Source organism: Physella acuta, unplaced genomic scaffold (assembly GCF_028476545.2).
Source record: "Physella acuta isolate Inbredline_101_S28 unplaced genomic scaffold, ASM2847654v3 ptg000429l, whole genome shotgun sequence".
Classification (NCBI taxonomy): domain Eukaryota; kingdom Metazoa; phylum Mollusca; class Gastropoda; family Physidae; genus Physella; species Physella acuta.
Genome location: NW_026731948.1, coordinates 103,673 through 114,382, shown reverse-complemented (window position 1 = coordinate 114,382; position 10,710 = coordinate 103,673). Strand labels below are relative to the sequence as shown.

Genomic DNA, 10,710 nt, shown 5'->3' with positions numbered 1-10,710 from the left:
ATAGTTTTTAAATAATTCGTAATACAAAACATCACATGTAAACAAATCGATATTTACAACCTTTTAATACCTTACTTAACCGATATTTGATTCTAATGTAGCCGATCTCGAGGTTTTTGTTAGAGATATGTGTGTCGATATGTTACAGTTGTTAGCAAAATGTAGAAACAGTCTTGCGGTATCTGTTACCAGCCATAAGCCAGCAGTTTAAAATCAATCTTCGATCAGATCTGATCACGTGACCTACCGATGATGGAGCCCACCACGATGGACGCAGCGACCACCAGACCCATCTGTCGTTTCAGTTCCACCTTCTCTACCCCCACCTCAGTGCTTGATTTCCTCCTCTAAAATACAATAATATTAACAAAGAATTCTAAAAATAAATACACTAAAGTAATTGTTTAAATATAATAATTCAAAAGAATAATTTAGTAAAATGTGTAAAACTTACTTGACTAAATGCAAAACAACCAAAACAAGAATACAATTTTGGAGAAGTTTTCGCAATTTTTTTTACAATAATATATGATCTAAAACAACTTGACAATTTTTGTAAGCTTACATATTATTTTTACTTTACATTTTCGTCAAGACCTTTCCCTTTGTTTCATTATTATGTTATGAAAAATGGATTTGTATAGAAATCGTATTTTTGTTTTCATTTGTTAACATCTCTTTAACATGTACGGTTATTACCGAATCAAGCTATTCCTGATTAATTTAACTAGACAGTCTGCAGCAGGGTGAAGAATCGAACATTTCTCTCACCCATGTTTCTGGCCGCTAGACCCGTGGGTTTCCATCAGGCTACTTCACCCCTCAGTCCATTGCTTCCACGGGTTGAACATGAGGGTCAGTTAGGTCAGGGGACGACCTATAGTCTGGAGACCCGGATTCGAACTGTTGACTTACAAGCTTAGTATCTAATGCTAGGCCACTCCATTCCAAAAACAGTTAGTAGATTTAAACGTTATTAAAACGTGGCATTTCCTATTCGTATTACATTTTCGACTTAAGTTTAAATGCCCACATTGATTTGTATATGAATTTGACCCTTTTTTTGGTTTCATCATTTGTCTATTCAGTTTGTTTTGACTTTTATTAACAAGTATCAATATTTAGACGTTATCAAACATTTCTTCCGGACTTGCAACTAATAGAACCTAGTGATAAAAATCCTGGTAAATTACGATTAAAAAACAACAACTAGACTTCAACCACCACCGAGTAAATATTGAACCAACTTACATGTTTTGTGCCCATTCTGTGCCGTCGTGTCGTAGATCTGTCCCACAATGTCTGTGGTGTAATGTGGAAAAGGTATTTGCAGGTAGTAGGGTGGGGCGTACCAGGTTTTAATGACAGATGGAGATAATCCGTGTCAGATTAGTGGGGGGGGGGGGGGAAGGGCAGATGGGATAATGAGAAGGGGTTAGGGTAAGGTCATAGCACCTCCATCACGATTATAAACGATAATAAATTGAACATTTCTACAACATTTTTAAATCTACCCACAAAATGTACGTTGTAAAAATGCGCATTTTAAAATTATATATTTATGTATATATATATATATATATATATATATATATATATATATATATATATATATATATATATATATATATATATATATATATATATATATATATATATATATATATATATATATATACACACACACACACACATATATATATATATATATACACACATATATATATATATATGTATATATATATATATATATATATATATATATATATATATATATATATATATATTATATATGTATATATATATATATATATATATATATATATATATATATATATATATATATATGTTTATAAATAAACCAGCAGTATTAATACGCATACACTTGTACAATGTATGCGGAGGACAACTGCTGTCATCGTTTGTGTTCAGACGTTTTTGAGACAAAAGAGAATATTAGCTAAAAAAAATTAACCCTTTTTAAGAACCATTTTTGGGAAGTATATCAATATTACTATAGTCAAAGTTAAACTATAAACTTAATGTTGATATCTAGCGACCCTCTACCAATTATATAGACACGGTGTATAGTATTTGGTAACTGGCAGCACTAAAAAATATTAAATATGAAAAAAAAGCAATATTTTAGATCAATTTTAGTAATCTGAAGCTGTAAGCACATTGGCTACATATCTATTTGCGTGTAGGCTATTGTAAAAATTCGATAACCCACAATTTATTGCGATCAGAGGTTCTTATGCACCGATGAACCTAAACTACTAATTAAATTAATTTTGCTTTTGTACTAGAAGTCATTAGCTTTATAATTAGTTAAGTAATTCTCAGACGTCAACGAGGTTACATTTTTTTCTATTATCGCCAGAAAGAGAGAACGAGAACAGACTAAAAACTAAATAGCGGCGTATTCTACGCCACAGGTCGGCTCGTATACTATATTTTGCAACAGATCTCTTTTCGAGGATGTGAAAAACCTCCCGATCGGAGGTTCTTATTACAAGGATGAACATAAAGTGCTAATTAAATTAATTTTGCTTTTGTACTTTCTAGAAGTCATTTGTAGCTTTAGAATTAATTCAATAATTTTCATTTTTTTTCTATTATCGCCAGAAATAGAGAAAGATAACAGACTAACCACAGTCTTTGTAAGGTCCATGGTTTACTTTGAGCTAAGGTATAATTTATAATTATTACAAATTTGTTTAATCCCGGGATGCACCGGTCCATGTTTAAAAGCGAATTCACTCATATGCACATTTGTCGGTATATAGTTGATGCTTTTGGCTTGTCTATAGGTTTAGCCCATCTTACAGTAAAAAAAATAAAAGCTATAGTATTTTTGGGATAATTGCACAGAAATGAAATAAATTTATGTCGAGTGTTGTAAAAACATTTTTTTTCTCTAAGTAGCTCATAAACCTGATAAATTATTGCACGCATTGTATTGACATTGGCTGAGGATTACAAGGATACCCACTGTCGATGACGTGCATAGATTGGTGATGAAATAATCCTTATGAAAAGCCTGATATTTACCTTCAGATAGTAATATGGTAATTGTTGTCTAAATGCAACATCTGGAAGTCTTTGTAAAAAAGTGCAGTGAGTTTCGAGGTTTCGATAGAAGTTGCGTTGTTAAAATAAATAAATGAAGTTAATCCTATAATCCAGATACACATACAAATAAAAGCATTGAACATACGCATACAACTACGAAAATATAAACAATGATACACAAACGTTTACACATACATTTCAACATACGCACAGTTATAAATAATATTCATACAAATAGACGTAGACATTAACATAAATTTAAACATATAGAGACAGATATAGATAAAAATAGAAACCAGACACGGACGTAGATATCGACAGAATCACACGCATACGTTAATTATCGAGCTCGTATTGTTTTAAAACAAAGCCTATTTGTCTGTATTTAAAATAATGTGCCGCTAAAAAAGTCTCTTTCACTCGATTAGCCAGTGTGTTGCGTATTCAAAGTGGATCTAACTGGCTTGGACAATTGCATTTTCATCGCCCCTTTACATCGCCCTTTACATTTCTAAGATTATTACCGGAAATTCTTTTCACCCTATCACACCACAGCTCAGCTACAAGTAGTGCCCGGCTCTAGCGTTTAGTTGTTTGATGCTAATTTTTTTAATGAGCGTTGGTAAGTAGATAGTTAAATTAACGGTAACTACTGTGCTTGACTAATTTCATATTTTATTAAAAAAATATTACCTTTCTTTTCGTCAAACAGAACCTCTCTCTCTCTGTCTCTGTCTCTCTCTCTCTCTTTCTCTCTCACACACACAGTGGTACAGCGCTATACTGAAAACTTGAAAATCTCGAGTTCGAATCCCGATTCACGTTGGTAAAATGTTCCTAAGTCAAACCAGCTCTGATGTATACATTTGAGGCATCTCTCCGGGGGGGGGGGGGGGCACGCTGCTCCCGTCCGATTGAGCACGACACCGACATAACCCCCAGACGAAATAGAAACATTTAAAAAAATTATATAAAACATATATATTAACAACTGTTAGCTACCTGTCAAAACATTTTCAACATCTCAAATCCACCCCCTCCCCCCCCCCAAAGTTTCCCTCCCAGGAGAAAATATCTAAAGAAACTTTGGATATCGACAGGCGACCATGACCTTTGATGAGACCAGCATGGTGCCAGACCACGTATATGACGATGGGTGTGAGCTGCAGGCATTAAAAGGCGTTAGTCAACCGGTAGACGGCACGAGAAAAAAGACAGGTGGGTTTAGAATGATCGGGAGGTTTGAAAAATATCGTGGCTATAGAGAATCTTTATATCTGAATTTTTTTCAACTTTGCTTAGTTAAACGTAAAGAAAAAAGTCTATATTCATTAAGAATTATTTGTATCGAAGACCATTCGTTTGAAGGTAGTGTGTAAGTTGGGTGTTCTTGGTTTATCCACTGTTCGTATCGAAGCGATAGACAGTTAAATAGTATTTTTTTAAAATTACATTTAAAGAAAACATTTATTTTGTCCTTTTTAGTGCATAATTATATTAAAGCTTGTTATTAAAATCTTTTTATGCATATATTTAAACAGGATGGTTTGCTTCGACTTTTCTGTTGGTGAATGTTACGTTAGGAGTTGGACTTTTGAATTTCCCTAGAGCCTATCACGAAGCTGGTGGAGTGTTGGTGGCATTCGTTGTTCAGTCAGTGAGTAGATCGTGTTACGGCACTACAACATAGTTTTAAAACACCACTACAACATAGTTTTAAAACACCACTACAACATAGTTTTAAAACACCACTACAACATAGTTTTAAAACACCACTACAACATAGTTTTAAAACACCACTACAACATAGTTTTAAAACACCACTACAACATAGTTTTAAAACACCACTACAACATAGTTTTAAAACACCACTACAACATAGTTTTAAAACACCACTTCAACATAGCTGTAAAAAACCACTACAACATACTTGTAAAACAACACTTCAACTTAGCTATAAAACACCACTCCAACATACTTGTAAAACACCACTTCTACATAGTTGCAAAACACCACTACACTGTTTCAGTGAACGCGTGTGGAAATTAAAACAGCCGTTACTTTTTAAAATATTAAATAAAAAACTACAACACAAGAAATGTTTTATATATCAATAATTTAGAGTTGCAAACCTTCTATTTATTTATTATCTACCTCTAAGTCTGTAAAATGTCTTTAGGTTGCCCAGTGTTATACCCGTTCACTCTTTGATGTTTATTTTGAACTAACTTTTGTTTACGTTGGTGAAATCACAATGATACAATTACACATGAAGTTTTATATTCATTGAAAAAAAAACATTTTTAGATTTATTTTTCATATTTATGTAAATATAGAGTCTATCTTTATTTAGAAAATACAAAAAATATTTACAATCATGTTATTTACGTCTAGGTTTTCTTAGTTCTCGTGGTGTTTGGTTTGTTCATCATCATCTACTGTTCTGACATCAAGGGAAGTAACACCTACCAAGACGTGGTTCTCTCCCTGTGTGGCCCTAAAGCCCAGCTGGCTTGTGCTGTCTGTATTTTAGTGACCTGTTTTGGTTCGTGTACCACAGGTCTTATTGTAATATATGATCAATGGGAGCTATGTGAGTTTACGTATTTACATTATATTTTGTTCTATGGTTTTAATCCTTGATTCATTACAGCTGATATGCTTTACGGTACCGAGAAGAACCCCGATCTTTTTTTACTAACATCAACTAAAACGAGTTTTTTTTGGATTCAATTTGACTACATAGTGCATGTAAAAAAAAATAAAGCTGAAACAAGTTCAGAAATTTTATTTAGAAATTTTCATGTAATAAAACTCAGTAAAAGAAATTAAACTTTGATTGTGATTGGCTTTTTCATTGACCATATTTATGTTTTCAATTTTTAATGTTTTAATTCAAAAGTTTTCCGGTAAATATTTCATTACATTTATGTTTGTAAAAGACATGTGCTGGGTTAACCGTGTTTGTTTATAATTTTCTTGTGTAACGAGGAAAAAAACCATATATTTAAAAACATTGTTTAGGTATTATAAACATCTTTAGGAAATCAGGACAATTCACTTCACGATCACTTTTTTATGATCGTACATAAACAATAACAATGGATGCGACAACAACTTTAAAAAATTAAGTCTTATCGGGTAATTCCCGGTGAATGTCATTGTAGATACCATCAATCCATGGTTTTTACACCATATTTTGGTGAAATTATAACAGGCATGAAGATTACCTGCACATTTTTATTTTCAGTTTTCCTCAATGTAGCTCCCGACCTCTACTGTACTACACATCCCTTCTACATGACAAGAGCTTTCATCACATCCGCTACATCCGTAGTTTTTATACTTCCGTTATGCTTTACCAAGAGAATCGATTTCTTAAAACACTCTAGGTGAGTAAAGAAAAGGACTTGACTATTTTGTTAGTTATCTTATTTAACTTGAGGACTGTTTAACTAAACAGCAGAGTTTCTTCCAGGCATCTCTTCGGGGGGGGGGGGGGGGGGCCAAGCCCCCCCCGAAATTTTTTTACCGCCCCCCCGAACGAAATGAAATTTATATAATTTATATAGAAAATATATACTTTTAACAGTGTCCGCCCCCCCCCCCCCCGAAGAAAGTCTACCGCCCCCCCCCCCCGAAAATTTCAAGTGCCCCCCCCCCCCCCGGAGAAAAAAGTCTGGAAGAAACACTGCTAAACAGTGTACAGATATCCGGTATGTCATATATGCACAGCTTAAGGTATTTATGCCGTGTATTGCTATTTGAACACACATAATTTCTGCCAGTAGTAATACCACTATACTATCTTAGCTATTTAAATGGATTTAATAAACCCCCCAGAAACGCAAGTTTTAATGAAATAGACCACGTCCTATTACTTTTAATCTCTAAAAAGACTGACTAAAGGTTCGCTTATAATACATACGCTTAAAATGATACCTAATTATTGCAGTTTATTAAATATTTAAAAAAAGTACTTTTGTTGTTTTGAAAGTAAGAGTTGTTAAATTTTTTGAATTTTCTGTCCGTTTAGCTGTGTTGGTGTGATTGGGTGCTTGTATATAGCAGTACTTGTAGCAGTAAAGTATTTTCTACCTCATGATAATCAGGGGACTATTGCCACAGGGTATGTTTGTTTAATTAAAAATAATTATTTTTCCCCAAACTTCAGGTTTTATAATGAGAGAAACGAGAAATTAATATCTTACGAAGTTCAAATTTAATTTAAAAAAAAGATACGAGTTTAAATGTCATACTTTTGATTCTCTTTGAAAACAGTTAAAATAAATTTATTTTTTTATTGTCAAATATTTATTTTAGTTACAACAAATTCTATTCGAATTGTTTCTATAAATTGGTCACCCATATATGACGTCACACATTATCAGGGGGAGCAGAATGTGTGTCTCACACTTTCTGGTTATAACATTTAATTTTTTTACGTCCCCTTTAAAGCTTTGTTTCTATCAATTGCAATAAAAATAAACCGGGAGTGATCTCCCCTAAACTTTCTCGAATATTCTTATATAACTCGATTTTTAATTACTTAAATTAAAAAAAATAAAATAGGATCTCGTAGAAAAAAGAATTGCGCACCAAGCGAGCGCCAAAACAAAATGTGCATAATATTATTAGTACTCTATAAATTTAATTGCGTTTTTTGAGAAATCGGAAATAGCGTAAATTAGAATTTCCGTTCAACGGAAATTACTAAAAATTTGAAACAAGGTAGAGAATTAGATCTTTTACTTACTTGTGAAATTTCATTTATCTATCTGAAATAGTACTCAAGTTTTAGGCTTTTGAAAAATTCAAAGTAGAAAAAGTACCACTTCCGGTTATCGGAAATCGCTCAAAAGTTGATACGGATCTACGATTTTGATAAAATACTTATATATGAAATTTCATCAAACTAGCTGTAACGATACTCAAGTTTTCGTGTTTACACACAGACAGACAGACACACAGACACACAGACATACGGACAAGATTGCAAAATTATGTTTTTTCCGTATCAGTGAGGTGTAAAACGTCGAGATTTGTAAAAATCTCGATTTTTTTTGCACGATTACAAGACTTTCTCTATATCTCGTATATACGAGAAAGTAAAAATGGATCATTTAGCTGCAGTTCGTTAACAATTTTAGACATAAAATCCCATTTCGAAAAGAACAATTAGGGAGAGGCTAATAAGCTGAAATCTTTTAGGTGCGTCTGACTTGAAGCGATGTGTGACGATGGGGAGAGATAAAAATCGGTTTAAAAAGTTAAGACGTTTAATTACGTCTTATTCTACCTAAAAGTACTTTGAGTTTCTATAGTTCCAATTTTTTTTTCCTAACATTCAGGCCACATTCATGGGTCGATATTTTCCTAGTTGTACCAAACATTGGTTTCGCTTATGCCGTAAGTCTGTCGTTTTGTTGTGCATTAACAATGGATCTTATATCACAAACATACATTAATTTATACATATATTTTAGAAAAAACAAGTAAAATGCTTCTCACATAATCATGGTTTAGCCTGAAAGTATGTTAAAATTTAAGAAATGTATTGACTTTTTTCTTTATAGTTGTAATCAGGAATGTAAAACAGATCAAATTTTAGTGTATATTAAACATGTATTGTTATATATATATATATATATATATATATATATATATATATATATATATATATATATAAATTAGATGGTACATTTATAAATTCAAATTGATCACGTTTAATTAAAGTGTCAAGTTAGCATAATCCCTATCTACTCCTGTATGACCAAGCGTAACATGAGAGAGTTCACTAAAACAGTAACGCTTGCCATGATATTGTGTGTAATCACCTACACCGTTACTGCAACTCTGGGCTATCTTCAGGTTTGTGGCATTTATATAATTCTCATTGGTTTGAATTGTCATCATTCGAATACACACCTTCGGAGTAGACGCAGTAGAGGGAGGTGTGGGGAGGTGCACTGAGGTGGTGGGAACTAATGTAGGGGAAGGAAGTTCACATAATTTCTATTCTTATCAACTGTATGATCAAGGATAATTCAGTAATTAAACTTTATTTATAATATTCTACAGTTTGGCGACGTTGTCACCGCTGACATACTGCTGTCGTTTAACCCTACAGCTGATGTGATGGTGGCTGTAGTTCTTGTGGCTGTGAAGACATACACCACCTACCCTATTATTTGCTTCTGTGGAAAGTAAGACTCAAATAATATTTAAAAAAAACAAAAACACAATGACCATTATTGAGGCTTTACACCGGTACACAGTAATCTCATAAGTAATCCTAGCCTTCGGTTGTGAAAGGGGGGGGGGATATGCTAAGGTGGTAGGTAACTGAATTATGTCGGGGGGGGGGGCAGGAATATGTTAAAGTGGTAGGAAACTTAATTATATCCGTGGTGGGGGGGGGGGGGGGGGAAGCGGGGTGCAGACATATTTTGATATTATAAATATATTTTTTGTGAGGAGCTAGGCCTCTCTCATCATCAACCCAAAGCTACGCGAAATTATACTGTAAAAATATTAAAGAACAGAAAATTTGATATTAAATATGACACATACAAGAGATGTGGTTACCTTACATAGGCTTACATTTGCCTCAAATTTTATTTCTAAATTTGCCTCTATCGAATGTTACAAAATATCGTACCCGATTTAAAAACAATCATACTTTTCATGCTCTGTTACATGCTGGGAAGTATCGTATAGACAGACACTCAACGTTTTTTTCAGGGCAGCGTTTGAAACGTTGTGGGGAATGTTCTGGAAAATGAGTCCAGAAGAAATTTTACACAAAGAAAAGACGAGACGTGTCATAACTACATTGGTGTGGTTCACCTTGACCCTGCTACTGTCCATCTTCATCCCTAATATAGGCGTGGCCATTCAAATCATTGGGGCAAACACTGCGCTGTTAATATTTGTATTTCCAGGTTAGTTGTTCTTTGGTGTATTCGAATATTCTGTTATACAATATTTTATTCCAAAAATTAACTCACTTTACTCTAGGTTTATTCTAGCCTCACACCCAGTATTGTATTAGATTTACGTGCAAAACAGCGTACGTTTGGAGCTCATAGAATTCTTAAATCAAGAAACAATCCTGTTCTAGTGGATGTAAGATTGATATCTTATTCGTTAATCTACTCTACTATGTTCATTTTGTTTACTTTCACTATAGTATAATACTAAAAATGATTTCAAGATATGGGTTTAATTTAATTTTATTGTTCTCTATTGCCAGGGTTAAGTTTGATGAAGACAATGCAAAATAGAATTGAGTCAGGAGAGAGACAGCCAAGTAAAGTTTATTTGTTAAGGTGGACGGCCATCTTCTTTTTTGTTATTGGTGTGTTTATTTTTGGACTGACCTTATCGCAATCCATATTGCAAGACATTCGTGGAGTCAAGCCAGACTCGTCCAAATTTACATGTAGCTAGTTGTTTGATTAATGTTTGGTACCACACAACGTTGCATGAAAGAATAGTTGTATTCAAGGTATTTTTTTTTGGCAGAGAACTTTTTTTTTACAAATTTTTATTTAACTTGCTTATTCTGTCGTGCTTTTGTCTCATGGATCGAAACTGCCGAGGAAAATGTCAATCACTTCTAACTGACCGATT

At 33.3% G+C, this 10,710-nt stretch overlaps 1 protein-coding gene across 1 annotated transcript; it reads left to right on the top strand.

Annotated features, from left to right (window-relative positions):
• Positions 1-4,181: 4,181 nt before the first annotated feature.
• LOC131942828 (sodium-coupled neutral amino acid transporter 7) lies at positions 4,182-10,579 on the top strand. The gene is made up of 9 exons (XM_059302769.1): positions 4,182-4,256; positions 5,470-5,668; positions 6,326-6,467; positions 7,112-7,204; positions 8,427-8,484; positions 8,812-8,946; positions 9,157-9,281; positions 9,820-10,019; positions 10,331-10,579. Exons 1-9 carry the CDS (start codon positions 4,182-4,184, stop codon positions 10,525-10,527), a joined length of 1,224 nt encoding a protein of 407 aa, XP_059158752.1. The 3' UTR covers positions 10,528-10,579.
• The last annotated feature ends 131 nt before the right edge of the window (positions 10,580-10,710 follow it).